The following is a 22496-nucleotide window of genomic DNA, read 5'->3' as shown; positions in this document are numbered from 1 at the left end:
AAAGTTCATGCAAAGACCGGGATGAGATGAACCGCCTCAGCCAGTAACTCGCCTGCTTCAGTCATGTCCTGCGGCAAACGCAGGACCCACTACTTCACATCCCTCCCTACCTGAGCTCCTGCGGAGGTTACAGGACACTGTTTTTGGACTGACACTTCTACTACAGTATTTAGATCAGTGACGCATAAATCCAAATGCAAGTTAAAAATGGACTTAAAATCTGTGCTACGTAAGGGAAGGAGGCTGACTGGATTGCCTTTCACATGGCAAAGTCCGGCTCCATTAACTCATGGGTATGAACAGCTCAAGACTGCAACTTAAAAGTGATAAAAAAAAATCTGGAACAGGGTTCCAAAAGCTTCCTTATAACTCAGTTTCACCTTCCATTATAAAAATAAATCTGTCCACCCAGAAAGTTCTCAAGAAAAGAGATGTGGCTACTCTTTCCCATTGCTATCACCTGACAGGTGAGCTTGTTTTACAAGCATCAGCTTGGTGATGTTTGCCCCTAGTTTGCTAATCAGTTGCCCGCTTCTAATCAGCCATTTCTTTCCATTTTCATACATAGAGGAAGCACTGCTTGTAACTGCAACCCTGAACGACATCTGATAAGCTGCTTAGTATTTACATAACGTCCACACTGAAACTGATAAGTACATCACATTGCGCGCGGGATAGAAGTCATGCAAAAAATGCAGGACTCGAGAGCCGCTTCAGCAACTCCGAATCTTTGTGGTGTCTGAATCTTTGCCTACTTCAAGCTGCCTAATCTGCTCTGAGGACATCAGGTACAGTAAACAGTTTGTTCAGCTTGTGGAGAGTCACAGATTTCAGGATTTCATATTCAGACAACACTGACTCAAGTAGCGATGTTCAAGGACTTTTCAAAGTGTGACCTGCAGAGCTTATCAATAGCACAAGGTGAACATTGCTCCACCTAAACCTGTTTTCTTTAGCCAAGGCCTGGGGTATTGTTTTAATCTAGCATCATATATGAAAGCTGAAAAAAAATCAAGCCTTCACTTAGAAAATTTCTGTAGGCTACTGCTGTCCAGGATTTCTTCTGCAGAAATGGACGTGCACGTGACACAGAGTAAACACATTTTAAGTCCAGTGGTTTTGTGAAGCAGTACATGTATACATCTACGGGAGCACCTACATACACATTTGCCCACCTCATCATCTACAAAGCACACGTACACGACTTTAGTACTTTCCAGAAGAGCCCTATCAACCTACTAGAGGCACTGAGGTACTGCACTGCACTAGCTCTGCTCGTTTCTGAAAGCATTTGAACAAATGCATTTGACAGGTACACTGTGGGCATGCCTGGGATTAACAGGTACCAGCAACTGATTCCGAGTGACTGGTTATGCACAGCAGTGTTCTGGTCTGACCTGTTAACACCGTCATACACCTGGAATACAAAGCAAGCCTCTTAAAAAACGCCTGGAGAAACAACTCAGAGGAAAATCAAGGGTGACGCTTAAGAAAATGTGGACCCCTAGCAGCCTTCTGCTTCTTGGCCACCCCTTCGCCTTCTGCCACAGGCTTTGCTGGACACAGCCCCTGCCCACACCAAGGGCTTTTGTTCACGTACAAGCTCCGTGCAGCAGGCACGTTCTCCTTCGAAGTACACGCTCGTATGCTGGACTTACCAAGCCTTTGTCACGCTTCTGTTGCTTTCCTGATCATGCAGAAATACTGCTCCCTCTTCCCCCCTACCGAGGACATGTGAAAAACATTAACATATCTCAAATGCCTAGCAGACCTTCAGGTATCCTTGAAAGAACTTTACATTTCCCGGGCAAATCTTGTGGTGACAGAAGTCCTTTGTAATTGCATTTAAGCCAACGATGATGCACAGATAATGCCAACGAAGTCTGGCCATCAGATTTCAATGTATATTAAATGCCTGCCTGAAAGCAGCATTAATAATGGAACAGATTTTATTATTTACTTCTAATTAGAACTCCTTGCTGATGCTAGTGAAAAAATGCACTTTCAAAAGAGAAATAATCAGCAGTAAAAGACATATGATTATTTTCATTACAGGCTTGTGGCACTTCTAGCTATTAAGATTATTTCCTTCCCAAATCTGTTTTCAATAGCTTACGGTTCTGCTACATGTGGAAAGCTTCAGATGAAGCATTCAATGGCAGGTAGACATCTTAGTAACAATGCATATACTTTCAAATTAGCTTATTTTATCACCATAGGCAAATCAGTATTTTTGTCTCATTCGGGCATACAATAATTCTGATGATTTGATATGTGAACACTCCACCAGACCGTTCTCTGGAGAAGGTAAGCTTAATTTTTCAAAAAGAGGAACGAATTGTTTCCAAGAGGCAAGATTTTATCTCTCCTGTAAAAGTCATCAGTTCAACAGAGTTATAAATCACTGGAGAAAAATCCCACAGCGAGTGTTCAGTAGAGCCTCCGACATTTAGCAGCTAAACACCTCGGGAAAGCCCGTCTGCCCTTGGTGTGCTCTCGCTGCTGCTGAGCGAGACCTCCCGGGGCTCCCACCCCCTGCAGCTCCGAGATGCTCCCATCTACGTCAACGCAAAGCAAAGCATGCAAAAGGAACACGAGGAGACCATCTGTCCCTTGTGCTCCTCATGAGCTGAAGGAGGCTGGGTGAGGTTTTGTGCCCTGCTGAGGTTTGCTGGGTTTGCAGAGAGGTGCCTGATGCCCGGGGCTGCCCCGGTGCCTCCTGGCTGCCCTGCTCCTGGATGGGGTGGTGGGATGGGCCCTGGCTGCCAGGTCCTGCCGTCACCCCACCGGCAACCAGGGAGAATCCATGACGGGGTCAGTGCCCACACATGTGCATGGACACTGGTGCGTCAGAGGGAAGAGCAGATGCAAAGGGGAGGCAGGCTGGAGGCCGACTGAGCAGGGACACATTATGGAAAGTGTAGTTGAAGAGATCAAACACACAAAAGCGCAGGAGTCCGTGCATGGAAGACCGGACAGAGGGCAGGCAGGAAGCATCAAGAAAAAGAAGGAAAAAAACCCTCAGAAAACAAAAGGAAATACTATTAGGGTGCTTTGAACAAGCACCCCTTACTTCCACCCTGATATATACTCATCCCCACAAGCCTATAACATCCAGAAGTTGTCTGCAGCCAACTGATGCTGCTTCCCCTGGTACAAGTCCCTCTCCTCTCCCGTGTGTGCAACAACCACCCAAATGCAGCGGGGCAATATGCTGCTTTCTGTACAGCAGGCAGGGCAAAAAGAGCTCCTGCAGCATTTCCTAACTGTTCAGGGTTCGACTTCGCAACACACTGTTTTTTCCATGTACATTTTTTTGCTTGTCCTTAGCCAGCTCAGCTTGGATAGATGAATATCCTTAAATCGCCTCCCAGCTCCATCATGTGTATGCCAAACAGGACCTGGCTTGTTTTACAAAATAAAGTGTGCTGTATGAGGAAGAGGCACATGACCCACGCTAACATTTTCTTCCCCTGGTTTAGCAACCATAAAAGCACCACTATGAAAGAACACTTAAAATTCCCTTTGCCACTAATATTGAAAGAGTTTATTATCACATTGCAGAAATGCTTTAGGGGGAATCTCGCTCTGATAACCTTCTCCTGAGAAAGCTCGACGCTTTCAAACAACAAGTCGCTTTGAAACGTTTTAAGGACAGAAACGTCACGCGGCTCCCAAAGGTGCAACAACACATTTTATCCCACCGGGGAAGCTCCTGTGTTCCCTGCTAAAAGAACCTGAAGTTCTGCAAGAAGTATTGCATCTTTCAAACAGAGAGTGTTTTGGACATCCAGCCTTGAAAGTAATCTGGCATCAAAAGCCCAACCTGACTGCACAGATTTAGTTTGTAAACGAAGTTAACTCATGTGGCAAAGCCTATCTGGAGGCGCGGACAATCCCCCTTGGTTTCTGTATCTCCCGGGTACACAGAGGTAAGGCAGACCTCAGGAACTACTCCAGTGACCACAGGGGAAAGATCAAACAAGCTTTCCATCTACAGAACCGGCACCGCGCAGTCAAAGCCGCCGCAGCCTTCCCCAGGGGAACTGCTAGCAGATACTGCTGCCTCCCAGCATGTTTGTCACCCACCCCCCCCGCCATACCTGCTAATGGGCTGGGGCTACCAGCACCCCACACACTTGTCAGACAGCTACATTTTTTAAACTACTTGCTTGACTCGAAGAAGTAACCTAAAAGACCATTACCCAGTCATTTCTTTGACTTTTTAATTTAAAAAGTAAATAATAAATAATCTATAATAATAAACAAATAATCTATAATAATAAAAAAAATAGGGCACTCTATACTACTTGCAGTTTGCTCAGGGCTTAATAGGGATAAATTCATGCCCAAGTTGATGGGAGTCTTCTCCAAGTGACACTCTCCGGGTCCATCCACCATTTACGTGCACTGTAAGGTACAAAACCTCGCCAGAGCAAAGTGTCCCGGCGCTTAACCTAAACCACGTGTTCCTAAAATCACCGACAACGCTGAACAATGAGACCAGCCCACATCCAAGGGAATTTAGGAACAAGGGAACAACTGAAGTGACAAGTTTGTTCGTCACGATGCTACAGATTCATCGTCGTCGTCGTCTTTTTTTGGCACGATGCAGCCTGAATTCCTTCCCATGTTTTGTGAACAGCTGAACTGTGTTCCCTTACAAAAGAAATTAATATGGCTGCCTGTGTACATCTGCTTTAATCTTAAAACAAAAGCAGTTTTGCTGCCTTTAGTACCAGCAGAATAAAAGCACCAAAAAAGCACAGATGGTTTGGATTTTCTTTGCAGCAAGCAAGAGAGAAGACTGACATCTCAACTGTTTACGTAGCCACAACCCATTACGTGGCCGCGGAAAACCGAGGGGGGGACACAGTAAGTCCCTCTTTGTCAGCATCTCAGATACCGACTGCTTTCAGTCAGGTCTTATAAAAAGCATAAAGCAACTCTCTGCTCAAAGAGAAATGCTTTTGTTCATGCAGATTTAATTTATATTGTTAGTAAAACACTTAACAAGGGCCGCACTAATGCCAAACGAATTAATTTCGGTAAAGCTAAAGCAAACACTACCATTATGTTTAGGAAACACAGAACAAAACCCTTGAAAACCCAACATTAAAGGGGTTATTTATGGTCATTGCTCAGCCCTCCTGCCCCCATCGCTTGTGCACTAGAAACCTCCAGGCTGCTCACTTGCAAACTCCCCAACTTCTGACAAGACCTGACTAGGCACTGGTAGCCAGAAAGTTCATTTTGCAGGAATAACACAGGCAACTTGTTCTGGCAGTCAGGAGTGGGGTTTTTTTTTCGATGGGGATTTTTGGAGGGGGGATGGTGTTTGGCTTTTTTTTGGTGGTGGTTTAGTTTTTTGTTCGTTTTGGGGGTGGGTTTTGGTTTTTTTTTTTTTTCTTGGGTTTTTTTTTTTGTTTGTTTTTTTACAATTCAACCTTTCTTTTAAAATATCTTACTCCAGGATTAAAACTTTCCCCTTCCTGGAATTAATCAAACTGATAGTGGTTTTGGCAGAAAGGCAAGTAAGAGTAAAAAAAGTAAGGACAGCACATGTGCAACGTATCCAAGAAGTACTTAATAACCGGCTCTGTATTTTTTTTAGGTAATAAATACACAGTAGTTCAGGCAAAAACACACATAAAAAGGGGGTCTTCCCTATTACCCTTTAACAACTATTCAGACAATAGCAGTCATGTGAAAATACTGTTCTTCATATAAAATGGATAAAAAGGCAAGCTGAATTAGCTCCTGAATCAGGGTGGGGGGGAAAAAAAAAAAAAAAAAAAAAAGAAGTCTTCTATTACGGATACTGCTTTCTTTAGCATTATGACATATCATAGTATTTCTATGCTATACCACTTAACATTTTGGAGAATTTAAGAGTCCCAAACTAATGATTTTCCCGGTTAGCAAGTACTTAAAAAGTAAGTGATGGCACATCAGGAAAAAAAACAAAACCAAACTTGTTCAATTTATGAGTGCTTGAACCAGTGATCAAACAGCGTACTTATGAACAACATTTTAGGGTTTTGAAGCAGCATTTCCATTAAGGAAACTACAGTTGCATTAAATCCTTACTAGGCGCGGGGAGGCTTTTGTGCATCGCAGTTACGCTCCATTAAATGCTTCGCAGGAGGCACGGGACGAGGCAGCTCAGTGGGCTCTGCAGGACACGCGCAGGCTCTGCAGGCCTCTCTTAGTTCCCAAAAATCTCTTTCTAAAGAGCGCGGGATGGAGAAAACATGGGCAAGGGGTCACAGCCCTCCCTCCTCGCAATCCCTTCCAAACGATGCCCCACAGACTGGAGTACCAAATGCCGCCTCCCCAAGCCGGGCAGCGCCTGGGACAGCGCAAGCCTGGGCCACGGGAGGCCACGTCTCCCCACGGATGCTCCTGGCGGCGTCCGGCTCACATCTGTCCTGAGCTCTGTTTACAGCCGCGTCAACAGATGCTTGCAGCGAGAGTCGCTGAACTTTGACATCCCGCATGAAGATGTAAACACTTCTCCACAGAAGATAAATCCCGAGCACTAAAAGGTGCTCCGGCTGACTTCTGGCCCTCCCCAACCTCCCCACCCCATCCCCCAAACCCAAAATCCCCATACACATCCCTTAAAAACAATAATAAAAGACGCAAAACTCAAAAAAAACCCCAAAAAACAAGAAGCCAACATGCAAATAGCCACAGCACCAAATCTGTAGTATACCAAAAATAATCAGGATAATTAATCCAAGTAAGCCAAATACAACCAACTGCAGAATAAAGTGAACTTTACAGCGTTTAGACAGATATAATCCGATTTCCTGGTGTAACGCCACTGCATTTGGCATTGACCCGGAGCCCCAAAGGCAGGGATCTGCTGGCCAAAACACGCACGAGTTACCCAACGGCTGAAGTCGGCAGTCACAACTTGTCATAAGCACCATTAAATTAAAAAGCATGGAAGCCTTCATAAATAAAGTCTGCAGGAAGAGATGGATTCATTTAACGCTAAGAGCAGCCAAGACCAAAGCCCACAGCGTATATTTGTGTATTTTTTTTTAAGAGGCTGTATATACAAGGGAGCGCACAACGGGCTTCTTTAAAATGCTCCCTTGTAAGGGTGTATTTCAAGGGTAATAGATATTAAATTCAGGGAAATGTCCAAATAACCACTGTTTGGAAATAGTGCCGAGACTTCACATGGAAGAGGAGCTAGAAACGAGCACGACGCTTTTCAACGATAACTAAGAAAATCCTTGTCCAGAAGGATTTACTTCTCCGATGCCTGATCCTATGAACCAATGCAGCCAAACACAGCATTTACTGATAAACAGTCCTACTGACTTCAATTAACTTAAGCCAAGTAACTTCAGTGGTGTTATTCATGCCCTGTGAATATGAACGGAAGACTCTTGTTTAAAAGGACTCCTCACAGTAGCAAAGGCTAGCACAAGAGAGTCCCAAACAAGGGTGAGAAAGGACACAAGGCGAAGAAAAGAGTCCTTATGAAAAGTACTTAACTGTTTGCCTGCAGGTTTGGGATTTATTTTTGCTTTTTAATTTTATTTTTAAACCAAAAATGAGGAAAACGTGAACTCCCCTGGTAGAACCACATGGTAACTCCAACAGAATCCTATTGCAAACTCAAAAAAATCAAACAAAAGGAACCCTCCAAACCAAGCAAAAAAGGAAAAAAAACCAGACCTCAAACAAAGCCCAGGTCTAACTTTTTTTGAATGAGGTCACGATGAGAAACTTCTCCCAGCCTTCAAACCAGAAGGAGGAAAAAAAAAAAAAAAAAAAAGGTGAAAACCTCCATGGAAAGCATACTTGAGCTGTGTTTAACAAGGAACATCTGTAGCCTTCCCATTCTTGAGATGCGGAAATGCCCCAGAAGAGCCACATTAAGTTAAACACACAGGAAAAAATACTTTTGTTGCTGACCAAACCATTTACAGGTGCCTCTGATTTGAAGCTCAGGATACTGAGCGGCACTCTGTTTGCTGACATAACACCATGCCGTGAAGGACTTCTTTGTGAAGAAAGTTCACAGAAAGCTGCTTTAACTGACAGGGTCTTTACTGGTGAAATGTGACATCTGTTTTTAAAGAGCCTGCATTTTTGGGATATTAACGCTCAGCTGCTTCTATTTATAACAGATTTGATTTAAAAGTTCCTCTCAGTCAACTAAGCAGGTATGCAATTAAATATCCTGAAATTTCAGTGTCAGACTCCGGCCATTTGATTCAACTTTTACTTCTCTCTGGATGAGTTTCTTCAGATATTCCCTCCTCCCCACCCCCACAACACTTATTATGTCTTACATTTACAGAAATTTTCCCTTGCAAGGGAATGGGCATTATTAAAAATGCACGCTCTTAGGTTTGTTCTGAAAGTCCACAATGCTCAAAGGCTTGAACAACCATGACTACATTAAAACAAATGGGGGGGGATGAGACACAACTATTATTGGCATTATTTTTATATATATTTGGATGTACAAATGGAAGAAAAAGTAGAGAGTCCTAATTAGGAGATAAGATAGATGTTCTTGAAATTAATGCCACGCCAACTCAAGACAACTCTTCTGAAAGATTTCACTCCCCCACTCCCCCCCCGCTTTTTCTATTCGCCATCGATGCTTTCACTGGGGACAGTTTCAAGCGTGTCTGTACAAGCCAAGAGTGCAAGGCAGTCCTCTTTCATGCCAGGGCAAAAGTTAGTATTTTATCTGAAATAGTTAGTATTTTATCTGAAATATTTAGTATTTTATCTGAAATAAAGTTCACATCATTTGGAAAAGAAAAGAAGAGAAACTGAGGTGTTTTTTTTCCTCAACAGAACCTGTGATACTCTACTGAACATACACAAGTAAGTCATTTCAAACAAAGCATACAGTGACAGTAGGGCTTTTAGCATTTCATTTAAACATTCACTGGAGTACTTTATAAGCTCACACAACTTCATTAAAAATTTATACAATACGACGATGAGGAAGCGTCTGCTTCACTGTAAATAAAACCCTTAAGGAAGAAATCATTTTAACCCTAAAAATGGAGGTAGCAACAACACCCTAAAACATGAAAAAAAAAAAAAGACGCAGTAACTGTAATGACATCTTACACACACATATATGTCTATATACACAAGGAAATATTAGGACTTTTTTTTAAGTCTGAGTATTCACAGACTGCACTGACATACTTAACTTGTATATTCGCAGACATGGTGTTTCCAAACCATCCGCCACAGACTCCCTTCACCAGCTCTGTGCACGCTAATGGAACACAAACCAAACCCACCCACCAACCAGCAAATGAGTACAGCATTTTCTCCTCTGGAAAGTGCTCATTATAAAGAGAAAAAACATTGAGACTGTGAACTGTCTGCTCATCGCAGCTTCTCGAGTCAGTGCAGACCCCTCGCGTTGAAGGCCAGCCTGCAGAAGGCTTCTGAGGGGCAGTCTGGAGCCAGCTGCAGCCCAGCGCCATGAACGTGCGCCGAGAGGGATGTTATGCCTTTCATCTCCCACTCCTTCATCGTGGGCAGGGTGGCGAAATATGTCCCTGTCGTACTCTGCCCCTCCCTGTATTTAATGAGGCTTTCATCTACCCCCGTACAATGCCACGCTTTTCTTTTTTTCCATAAAGAGTTAAGGCTGTTTCGTAGCCATTTGCTCAGGAAACTCAAACCTACAACCTGAAATTCCCTTTTTTAGTATCCCATATGATACGTAGCAGATATTCCACTCAGCCTATCAAATCAGCTAGTTTTACAACCATCTCATGTAGAGGGTGACAACAGCAGAAGGCACTACCACAATTGTCTTTAATGACATTTAACTAATGGACTCCTTAATTGAAACATTCAGGCAACACAAGAATACTCGAGGAGCAATTATATCACTGTGTGATTATCAAAAAGGGATTCAACACCTGACACACAACTTGTTGTACTATTGAAAGGTCATGGCATATTCTCACAAGAGCATTGGCACTGGGTAGGATTCCCTACAACCAACACCCCTTCGGCATACAACCGTAAGCCACCACAGGTTTTTGTGGCAAATGTACTTCTACCACTCAGAACAGAACAGAAGGAAGAAATTAAGAAGTAATGTACTGTGCTATGATTTTTCCATTATTCTGCAAACTGACATTGGCAAGGACTTGAAGTTCAAACTCATAGAAGTAGAGCCTGAGCACAATTCCAGTGAACACACCCTCCTAGTCCCACCGCCCCGGCAATCACGTCTTGAGAAGTCACGCAAAATGCTCAGTGGAAAGGCGAGAAGTGCAAAGTCTAGTAGAAGCTACTGAATCAGAGCAGATGAATAACAATGCTGGCTTTGATAAGGTCCCAACACTTTCGTCAGTTTGTCATTAGACTTGAACACAAGCTGCAGCTGTTAAAAGGGTCTGGGAATCAGCAGGTTCGCTGATGATACCAAACTGGGTGGGCTGGCTGACACCCCAGAGGGCCATGCTGCCATCCAGTGTGACCTAGACAGGCTGGAGAGCTGGGCAGAGAAGAACCTAATGAGGTTCAACAAGGACAAGTGTAGGGTGCTGCACCTGGGGAGAAAGAATGTCAGGCATCAGTATAGGTTAGGGGTGGACCTGCTGGAAAGCAGCTCTGAAGAAAAGGATCTGGGGGTCTTGGTAGACAGTAAATTATCCATGAGCCAGCAATGTGCCCCTGTCGCCAAGAAGGCCAACAGAATTCTGGGCTGCACAGGGAAGAGTGTGGCCAGCAGGTCAAGGGAGGTCATTCTACCCCTCTACTCTGCACTGGTGAGGCCACAACTGGAATACTGTGTCCAGTTCTGGGCTCCCCAGTTCAAGAGAGACAGGGAACTGCTGGAGAGAGTCCAGCATAGGGCAACAAAGATGACTGAGGGACTGGAGCATCTCCCTTAGGAGGAAACGCTGAGAGAGCTGGGACTCTTTAGCCTGGAGAAGAGAAGGCTGAGGGGGGACCTGATTAATGTTTACAAGTATCTAGAGGGTGGGTTTAAGGAGGATGGAGCCAGATTCTTTTCAGGGGTTCCCAGTAACAGGATGAGGGGGAACGGGCACAAGCTGGAACACAGGAAGTTCCAATCAAATATGAGAAAAAAAAAACCAAAAACAAACTTATCTACAGTGAGGGTGACAGAACACTGGAACAGGCTGCCCAGGGAGGTTGTGGAGTCCCCTTCTCTGGAGACTTTCAAGACCTGCCTGGATGCAGCCCTGAGGGATGTGCTCTAGGCAATCCTGCTTTAGCCGGGGAGTTGGACTAGATGATCTCTAGAGGTCCCTTCCAACTCTGAAATTCTGTGAAGTCAATACGCCAGCCACGCTTCAAAAAAAATCATCATCGCTCCCCTTGCTTCCCCTGCCTTGTTCTTCAAAGTGATTGCCAAGCCGTCAGAAGTAGTCATTGGGCATTATCTCAGTTTCATATCACCCGCTTGCAACCTTCTGCAGCCCATAGGTAACCAAACAGCAAGGGCAGGATGGTCTAAAAGGGCATCAGGAAAAGCAACAGGAGAAAAAAAAAATACCAATTGGCCGACGTCTGCTGGTATGGTCTCTTTGCATGCAAAGTGCACTCCTGAAAACCTAAGCCTTGAAAAACTGAAGTTACCAAATGCAGTGAATCACTAGTATGCCTTCAGCTGGGCAGCAGCCAGCTCAGACCCACCAGAGACGAACGCCATGTCACGGGTCTGAAGGCTGCTCCCTACGTCCTTCCCGTTTTGCACCACCTGCTTTTAACACAAGCAGGCCAAACCAAAGAAGGTTTTAGTTTGTTTTGGGTGGGTTTTTTTTTCTTTTTTTCCCCAGTGATGTTTATAGCACTAAGGTTTTCTAAGGAAATGTAATCAGTCAGATGATATCACGGTAACGACTTGCGGCTTTTTCCATATTACCTGAAGTTTCAACTTGCATTATGTACACCACGGAAAGGCAGCAACACCACACGTAACACATGCAGGCAAGACCATTAGCAAACAGCTTTTCCACTGGCCGATGCCAACATTAACTCTACCATCCTTTTCTAGGGCACCAAAGCAAGCTCTGCGTTTTACAACAGCATCTGCAGTTCCTGTAAGGGTTTTGAAGGTCAAAACTCTTCTAAAAGTCAGGTTCTTTACAGCTACATGTTCAATTACAAAATCCTGTAAAAATTACAGGTAGCCCCTCCTACAAGCATGTGTGTCACTCCTACTAGGAGCTGGAGAAGGCCTATCTTTAAACGAAAGGCCCAATGCTGGACACTGCTTGGAGCACAGGTTTGTTTAACAACACACAGAGCAGCCTTCCTACTCTCCAACCCAAACATAACAGTGATGCTTTAATGTGACGGATCCTGTTTTTTCAGCGTCAAAGAGCCAACAGAGGAGACAGTCTCAGCCTGTGCACTTCACTGGACCTTATATTTCAGTAGGACAGGTCAAAATATGCAACCTCCCAAATCTGAGCAACACTAAATGCGCAGTTTAACATGCAACCCACAGAAAGCATGCCAGCACAAAGGCAGCCTTCTTGTTTCTCTGTGAGGAGGCTTTGCACCTAGTGGTAGTTACTCTCAATGTAGTTTTGTGGATGTCTTCCCCCATACCATTTGTGTCTGGGGGTAACTTGGTGCAGGTGCAAAGAATCATAGAATGGTTTAGTTTGGAATGGATCTGTAAAGGTCCTCTAGTCCAACGCCCCTGCAATAAGCAGGGATATGTTCAACTAGATCAGGTTGCTCAGAGCCCCATCCAACCTGACCTTGAATGTTTCCAAAGATGGGGCATCTGCCACCTCTCCGGGAAACACTATTCCAGTATTTCACCAGCCCCATGGTAAGAGTTCTTCCTTGTATCTAGTCTCAATCTATCCTCCTTCAGTCTAAAACTGTTACTCATTGTCCTATCGCAACAGGCCCTGCTAAAGACTTTGTTCCCATCTTTCTTTAAGTACTGACAGGCCACAATAAGGTCTCCCTGGAGCCTTCTCTTCTCCAGGCTGAACAACCCCAACTCTCTCAGCCTGTCCTCCTAGGAGAGGTGCTCCAGCTCCCTCACCACCTTCACGGGCCTCCTTCTGTACCTGCTCCAACAGGTCCATGTCTGTCCTGTGCTGAGGACTCCAGAGCTGGACGCAGTACTCCAGGTGGGATCTCATAAGAGCGGAGTAAAGGGGCAGAATCACCTCCCCTGACCAGCTGGACATGCTTCTTTTGCTGCAGCCCAGAAGGCCAACCACATCCTGGGCTGCAGCAAAAGAAGCAAGTGCACATTGTTTCATGTCCAGTTTTCCATACACTAATACCCCCAAGTCCTTCTCGGCAGAGCTACTCTCAGTTCCTGCATCGATACCAGGGGTTGCCTTGAGCCAGGTGCAGGACCTTGCACTTGGCCTTGCTGAACTTCATGAAGTTCACACCGGCCCACTTCTCAAGCATGTCAAACACACTACTCAGCTTAGTGTCGTCACCAAACTGCTGAGGATGCGCTCAATCCCCCTGTCTAATATCTTCATCAATGACATAAACAGTACTGGTCCCAGTACGGACCCTTGAGGGACAGTACTCACCACTGATCTCCATCCAGATATTGAGACACTGACCACCACCCTCTGGATGCAACAATCTAACCAATTCTTCATCCACCAAACAGTCCACCCATCACATCCATACCTCTCCAATTTAGAGAGAAGGATGTTGTGGGGGATCATGTCAAAAGCCTTACAGAAGTCCAGATGGATGACAACCATAGCTATTCCCTTGTCCATTGATGTAGTTACTCCATCATAGAAGGCCACTAGGTTGGTCAGGCAAGACTTGGCTTTGGTGAAGCCACACTGGCTGTCTCAAATCACCTCCCTGTCCTCAATATGCCTTAGCATAGCTTCTAGGAGGATGCAAGTGTTGGTTGAAGAATGAACTGCTGACATTAGGAGGGCAGTGGATGGGAGTGGGAACGCAACAGCTATCGCAGAGTTGGGTTACCTGACTACCTCTTCAGATGCTGAGGATAGCAGTGACTTTCACCCATCTCTCTGCCTCCCCAGGGACATGGAGCACAACTAAGTTTTGCCACCAGAGACATGACCAGACACAGATGCTTGGATGTGACCTCCTCTCTGTCACCCCGTTTCCTTTGCCACACACCCAGGGATTCTGAAGAGAAGGAAGACATCGTTTTCTCTGCCTCAGACCCCAGTTGTTTCACAGTCATTTTCACCCCTCAGTGCCAGGATAGCAGCAATTTAACCTCAAATAGGTTATACCTTGCCCATCAAAAACTACTGTGCAATTCTGTCTGGTTCCTTTCCTGCCTGGCGAAAGGCATGCAAGGAAAGTAAGCATTTCCCAAAAGACATGCTTTTCCACCCTGCTCATCCAGAAGGACGTTAAGTGAAGGCAGCAAGTTTTCCAGTCTACTGTGCTTTCCTCAGCCTTGTTCGCTACCTGAAGCTACCTTCATCTGGTGCAAATAACTAAGAAAAGGAAGCAAAACTGAGGGAACAAACATCCTCCAAAAGTCAAAGGGAGCATCCTCCAGAGGTTGATGACTGTCTCAGCATAACTGTTTATATCTGACTCAACCTAAAACTGAAACCCAAGCAAATGCTAGGGCCTATCTCCATCCCTGCAGGCAGGCAGAAGCCAGGAGTGCTGGACAGCCAGGAAGCGGTTAAAATTAAAAAACAAAAAACAACAACAACAAAAAAACCCAACAGACAAAAAAAAAACAATCCCCAAAAAACACCAAAACCAAACCACAAGAGCAACGAGAGGGGAGTAATGGTCCCCTTTCTTCACAATCCTCTTGTGACAGGAGCTGGTGGAGCTACCCTGGATTTGCTCCAGGAGGTGTGCCTTGCTGCCTCCCATTGAATCAGTGACACTCCACTGCCGTGATGCCGCAGTGCCACGTGCCAGCCCCACTTTCTGTTACAGTCAGGGAATACAACCGTGGAGAGGCCACCCACCTCCGGTAAACTAGATAACCACAGGCCTGTGTGGAAGAAGGCTCTCACAGCCAGCAGCGCCGCTTCAGCTTTGTCAGGCACGATCATAGCAACTGACCGGACAGCCAATGGAAAGAGCTATTAAAACCAAAGTTGTGCATTCAAGTCATACAAAAGGAATGTTTTATTCACAAACCTTAGGCTTTTAGTTTCCCTCAAGCCCTTCCCACAAGGAGAACAGCTTTTTTTCCACAGAGCATCAAAAGAGAAAACAAAGAGGAGCGATGCTCATACCTGACCATAGTCTGTCCTGAATACGACGACTCCTTCCGCACAGGAATGAACAGTACTGGGATAATGCTGATTATTTTCTCGCAGCCAGACCCGAGACCCCTAAAATAAACAAAACAGAGTTATAGATGGCATAACTGAAAAAAGAATTTCACTCAATATTTTTCTATGGAAATACTTATCAAGTAAAAAGAGAGAAAGCGAGAGCAAAATCCAAATAAACCAGTGAAATGAATAAAATAAAACAACCTCTCAGCAAGTATTTGTTGGTTTCTGCCAAAACAGTAAACACAGGAGAACTACACTTGAGTGCTTTTTTTTTTTTAATAGAAGTTCCTAAATGCTGGCAAGAGCAGCTAGAGCCAATTCTCTGAGTCATGTGCCTCATGTTAGCACACGTAAAATTACAAAGCGGTGTTTGAATTTACACACAGTTTAAAAGATCCTCCTCAACATTGGCTGGCTCCCTACCTGTTTATTTTCAACGTCTGTTAAGCACTCACAGCACTTCCCCCCACTATCATCTTTCACCTTTTTTCTAAACCACTTTGCCCTTTATAGGGTCCTCCTCTCTTGACTGCACAAAAATGCAGAGGATTTAAAAAAAAAAAAAAAAAAAAAAACAAACCAAAAAAACCCCACAACCTGCTAGCAGGCAAGTTTACAAAGAAATGATATTCGCTTTTCAGCGGTGAGCACACAATGGAGACACTACCAGCGAGACACCTAAGACAGTCTAGTAAAACAAGGTAGGCATAGACTATTTTAATTTTCACCTGGCTGGTAGATCCAGTGTCAAGAAAACAGAAACATCCAGCACTGGGAACAAGGGAGGAGGAACCACAGCTGACGCTGCAGCTGCAGCAAAAGCCATCCCATTAATGATACCCACTCAAGTTGCTCCAGCAGAGAAGGCGGCTTCAGCTGGCATGAAAACACTGAACAGCAACACCCCATGGTCTGACCTCCAACCCAAACTATACTCCCGTTTCTCTACAGACAGACAGCAGTCATATTCTCTCCTAAAGAAAACAGTAAAGTGGTGGTAGAAAAGGGTTGGGTTATACCCTGATAATCAGAACTTTGTGACTTTGGGTGTACGATCACTGATAAAAACCAATTCAAATAATTAATTTTGTGTGCTAGCATCCAAATGTTGCCCTTGCCTGAATTCCTACACCCAGAAACTAGACTTCCAGCCTTGTTAAGTTGGTGGGGTGCAGGGTCCTGATTAACAACCACGACAAATACAGATTTTTACTTCTGTTACACATATAGGGCGAGTGGCCCTTGAGTCTACCACCGACTTCAGCCACGTTACAAGTTGCATGCGCTTTAGATAATGTTGAATAGACATTATCCTTGTTTCTATGACAGGGGAACTGCAGCACTGAGACACAAAATAATACTCACAGAGAATGTACAAACTCTTGCTACTTGGTTTCTCTGAATGGTAAGAGCTCAGCTGCACAGAGGACCACATAAGAGCATCCCTCATTATTTCCCCCCCGACACCCCCTCCATCTTTTGACAAACTGCTTTCCATTTTAAATGCTGCAAATGCCTGCGGAGCTGTTTGCCCTTTTACCTCTGAAACCTCGAGCCAGATGTTTCCAGGTTTACAGTGAGCCCGAGGCAGTTCAAACGCAGCATACATTGACTCAAGAGCGCAGGGTGAGGGCAAAGGGAAGCAGAAAGCAGAGCACTCGCACCCGGGGTGGGCAGGGGGGAGCAGGGGACTGGGAAACAGCAGGGAGAGGAGTCTCCAGAAGTGGTAAAAGCAATAGGGAGGACCTGAACATTTAATTCAAAACCCAGTGACAGCAGAGGGAAGACTTCCACCAACTCTCTTGGGTCTGCACTGGACTCCAGCCATCAGGAAACTGAGGGCACCACTCTGTTTTTAACCTTCTCGAGCAGCATGAACACTCTCATGCTGACAGGTCCCTCAAAGTAAAGAAGTTCCTTCTTATGTTTAGATGGAACTTCCTATGCTCAAGTTTGTGCCCATTACCTCTTGTCCTGTCGCTGGGCGCCACTGAAAAGAGCCTGACCCCATCCTCCTGACACCCACCCTTTAAGTATTTGTAAGTGTTGATAAGGTCCCCCCTCAGCCGTCTTTTTTCCAGACTAAGGAGACACAAGTCCCTCAGCCTTTCTTCATAAGAGAGATGTTCCAGTCCCCTAATCATCTTTGTAGCCCTTTGCTGCACCCTCTCCAGCAGTTCCCTGTCCATCTTGAACCAGGGAGCCCAGAACTGGACGGAGTACTCCGGATGTGGCCTCACCAAGGCAGAGTAGAGGGACAGGATGACCTTCCTTGACCTGCTGGCCACACTCTTCTTGATGCAATGTACTCACGCTACACCACACCATATGCTTAGAGCAAGGTGAGCTGAGTCTTTTGCCTGAGATTCCTGTATGTCCCCAGCCACCTCACTTCACCTGTGCATCACCGAAGGCTGAAGTTGTGAGAGGCTTCTGGAGGGCATCCAGTCCAACCCTTCTGCTCAAACAGGGTCCCCTAGAGCTGGTTGCCCAGGACCACGTCCAGATGGCTGTTGAAGATCCCCAAGGATGAAGCCTGTGCCAGTACTCGGTCACCCTCACAGTATTAAAGTGCTTCCTGACATTCAGAAGAAACCTCCTGTGTTTCAGTTTGTGACCACTGCCTGCAGTCCTGCCACTGGGGACCACTGAGAAGAGCCTGGCTTCCTCCTCTTTGCACCTTCCCTCCAGGTATTTATATACATTGATGAGACACCCGCCCTCCAGGCCGAACAGTCCCAGCTCTCTCAGCCTTTCCTTACAGGACAGATGCTCCAATCCCTTCATGGTCCTTTATTGGACCCTGTCCAGTATGTCCATGCCCCTCCTGAACTGGGCACAGCACTCCAGGAGGGGCCTCACTAGTGCTGAGCAGAGGGGAAGGATCGCCCCCATCGACCTGCTGGCAACTCGCTTCTAATGCATCCAACAGAAATACCTATAGAAACCTCATGAGATGAAATACTTCAGAGTTAACACAGGACACCAGAAGAAAGAATCATCAGCCCATGTAAGAACCCCATTCAATTTTACGACTGCTGTTTCATGGTTAAATATTTTGCTGTTAGTAGTGGGATCATTCTGGCACAAAATGGAAGGACTACATGGTCGTTCAGCTCGTAGAAAATTTTTACTTCACTGGGCTTTTCTGCCTTGACCCAATAACCCCACAGCAACAAGGCATAGAAAAGCTTTCCCCCCCCACTAAACAACCATTGTTTTATTCACAAATTGTAACAGATTTAACAACAGTGGCTACTGAGACAGCCAAACTCTGGAGACCTGATGGCTTGATGGGTGGAAGCATGTACAACAGTCACCCCGAGCAGCAAAGGCAGTTTGACCCAAGACTTCCCACCACCCAGAGAAATGCTCTTGCCAGCCCGCTGCTGGGCATTAAGTGTCTGTATCAGTCAGTCTCCACCTCCTCCTCCTTGATGAATGCAATCCATCTAAATGCACGCATAAATCGCAAAAAAACCTATTTGTCAAAACGCAGTCAAGTTCTTCATGTGCTTCAGGACAACCAAACCCCTGTTGTTCCATTGGTTTATTATTTCCCAAAATCTCTGAGCTCAAGTAACATGAAGTTTATGCTTTCAAGGGCAATAAAAAGCTTATAAATATTAAGCCGCAACAAAATTTGCCAAAACCTCAGCATTCAAAATAGCCTCTCACAAGGAGGAGAATGTTTTCCATCTTGAAATGAAATAATTAATTCCGCAATTTTATTTCTGGGAATAAAAAGGGGCCTGCACAGAAGCGTTCACTTGGCTGGGCTAGTCTTAAAATAAGCTTTTTAAAGCGAGTAGGAAAGGGTTTGATTTAAACAAATGTACATTGTTAGGGGTCAATAGCTGCTATTCAGGGGAGGCAGGAGGAACAATGCAGTTCACAAAGCCCCAGGCATCTGAGATGCAAATACAACGTGTTCCCTGGCAAGGTAGCTCAACAATACGGGATCTGTCCACGGGCTGGGTGCTCCAAGGCTTTCCCGTCCGGGGGAGGCGGAAAAAAAAAACCAAAACAAAACAAACCACCAAAAAAAGCCTTGGCAAGAGACACCTCAACAAGCTGTGCATGTTACAGCCACCTCCTGTGCCCAGCGAGCTCTGCAACGGGGCTACCGTCCCTCTGCCGTGCGTTCGTTAGGTGCAAGCAACAGTTTTGAGAACAAAACCTTCACGAGCAGTTAGTTTATGGACAAGACTTGTCACACAGGACGCACCGGCGGAAGGACTCCGCTCAATGCACAGGGTGGCACATTATACTGATCTGGACCTGTTTTTGGGGGGAGAAGCCTGGTAACTGGGGTTACTCCAGAGCTCGCTGACGAGCCACCTAACATCCTGCTGTTCTGTGATAAGGGGGAAAGCAAAGCCACGGAGCACTTACAAGAGCCCAATGGTTTTTTATTTCCACGAAGCGAGGTTGTAAAAATACTTGGAAGAGTGTTCGCAGAAGGAGGACCATATGGCACCATTTCCATAGCAAATACATTTCTCCCAATTGCAAAAGGGAAAGGAAATAGGTTTGCAAATCTCACAGCTGCAAGACCACCTGGAGGAGTCCTTAGTCCTTCTAACCTCACAGATTTTACTGCTGAAAATGCAGACGTTTTCTCTTATCTCCGCTGTATTCTATTCTTGGAGATGATAAAAATCCACTCTTTTTTACTTTCTGTTGGACGTATATGCTGGAAATCACAAAATTAGCTAAGAACTTTATCTCAACTACGTAAAACGGTGGAGCATTTGTTACAAAACTGTAATTAAGAAGCTAGATTTTGTATGCATACAGGTTATACACTGAATAAAATAACTGCCTGTGCATCAATTAAATTTTTATATATACCGTATGCATCTCTATATATGGAAAAGCACATATTGTATAATAACTGTGTTCTCATCCAAGTCAAATGCTGCTCATTCACATGTTAACTTAAAATCCAGCTGAGTCATCAATGCTGTTGATTCAAAGCAGTTAAAACGGCTTCAAATTAAGGGCAGTGAACGTAGGTTATGCTGCACCTGTATTCAAAAAGCATTTCGCTATTAGGGCTTGGCAAAGCAAAAGGAACAATAGTCAATATAGATTTAGAGAACCTTTTGTTTATGTACCTCAGTAGCTTGGCTCCAAATGCAAAGTTTGAGAGACAGGAAGAGATGTTTTTAACTAGGTCAAGCTGGACATAGCATTTTAATGGAAAAGATAACTAAAACCACATTTATCGTCGTTCCTCCTCTCTACTAACTCACACAAAGAAGGCCACAACAAGAAAGAAGCTATCCAGATAAAAATACAGCTTTGTTAATTTCACGTTAATGAACACATTTGCTTCTGAAAACTCGTCCCTCATTGCTAGTTTAGGATTACTGAAAACACTTCAGTTCAGGGACCCAGAACATTTAACATGTCGAGTGCATGCTTGGCCAGACTACTCAGTGGCAAACTCATAAAGTCCAGTGGAAGCTGGAGATCCCTCACCGACTTCCACCCCAAAATGAAGTGTTCAGCTTCCTAAGCAGAAAACCAGACCTGTTCTTCCATACCTAAGTCCAGGAAAACAAACAAGTAGTAATGGCCATTTGTCTGATGTATTACTCTGTAATTCAGAGTACTGACCTAGATCCCCTCCTTCTCAGTGCCCCGCTTCCCCGGTGCACTTTCCTTCGCTCATCGATAAAAGGCTTCCACAACAACCAGCGGTGTTTGAAACACTAAAATCACTACAAAAGTCTGTGTATGCTACCACTACACAACCTAGGAAAGGGAAATAAATTAATATTCTAGAAACGATGCCAAGATAGTGCCACTAATGGGCTCCGTTTCTCTCCAGCCAGCCTGCCTGCCTTCTGCCAATAGTTGGTGGGGTGGTGAGGAATGGATGGAGTGACAGAGGACTAGTTGAATCCTAAATCTCTGTAGGCAGTGAGAGAAAGGACAGCTTTGGAAGGTATTTGAGCATGGAATGCGAATTTCAGTACCTTAAACTCAACTTCATGAACTGACCACACACTTAAATCTAGGCACATACTCAGTCCAGCTGAATGGGGTAAAATTCATTTTCAAAACACTTAAGACATTAATCACAATTTCCTTAGAGAGCACGGGAGTAAACTACTAACACCTTTCTCTCCACAAATTTAGTTCTGCCTCCTGAACAATACCACTTTGCTTTACTGTTTTAAAGCAGAACAAAGCCATGAAGATGTTTCCGTGGGGTATAAGGTCAGTTGAGGGGGGTTAGTTTCCTGCAGAACAAAGTCTCCTTGAAAACGAGATGTTTCTGTTGCCTGTCCATCCCCCACACCAGATCAAAGCACCAGCTCTCCTGCTCCCGAGATCTGTGGAACAGCTGCTGATTAACCTTGAACAGGCTCCATCTCCTCCTGTTTCAGTAATTGGAGATAGCACAGCGCCGACGATGGCATACCACTTTAAAAGCAAGAAACTGGATTAAGACATATATTATTACTGTTACTGACTTGAGAGGGAACTGGAATAAATTTGTGCCTTCCCCAGCCCTTTGAAAGCACCAGTGCTTCTTACAGAACCACTGCTTCATCTAATACGGACTTTTAAAAAATATTTAAAAAAAACCCCAAACAACAAAAATCCCAGCCAGAACATTTTATCTTCCAGTTATTCCCAACACAAACATCACACAGAGATTACCCTCTATATACACAGGTGGACGGGCACGCTCCTCCCCACCTTCTGCTGCTGAGTGTGAAGACACACATCACTAACAGACCTCCCTCCAAGGCCAAAACGTAATTGCACTTCTCTGCTAGAGCTCTGAAGACGTGGTTGCCAGCTCCTGAGGACGACAAGGTTTCCACACCGCTAGGAAACAACAGCTTTATCACACCCTCAAAAGCAAATCCAGCAATGAAATGCCATCAAGTCTTTTTCGGGAGAGTTATCGGTATGGCTACGGTCTGAATTATGACTTTCATGAGACATTCAAGTGCGACCTTTACGTTTTGACAAGTTTTGCAAAATACTCCTTTAACTTTCAAGACTGCCCAACCTATACCACGGCATCATGGAAGAAATTCTTTACTGAGGGTGGTGAGGCACTGGCACAGGTTGCCCAGGGAAGCTGTGGATGCCCCATCCCTGGAGGTGTTCAAGGCCAGGCTGGATGGGGCTTTGAGCAGCCTGGTCTAGTGGGAGGTGTCCCTGCCCAGGGCAGGGGGGTTGGAA

General features: G+C 45.0%; 1 protein-coding gene across 1 annotated transcript in view; it reads right to left on the bottom strand.

Moving 5' to 3' along the window:
• MYO10 (myosin X) overlaps positions 1 to 22496 on the bottom strand; it is a 171883-nt gene that overhangs the window by 121880 nt on the left and 27507 nt on the right. Inside the window, exon 2 of the mRNA XM_063326123.1 lies at positions 15240 to 15338. Within this exon, the coding sequence (XP_063182193.1) occupies positions 15240 to 15338 (99 nt within the window). The remainder of the gene's footprint in view (positions 1 to 15239; positions 15339 to 22496) is intronic.

Source organism: Chroicocephalus ridibundus, chromosome 2 (genome assembly GCF_963924245.1).
Source record: "Chroicocephalus ridibundus chromosome 2, bChrRid1.1, whole genome shotgun sequence".
Taxonomy (NCBI): domain Eukaryota; kingdom Metazoa; phylum Chordata; class Aves; order Charadriiformes; family Laridae; genus Chroicocephalus; species Chroicocephalus ridibundus.
The sequence above is the reverse complement of the archived record's forward strand: the minus strand, read 5'-3'. Positions and strand labels throughout refer to the sequence as shown.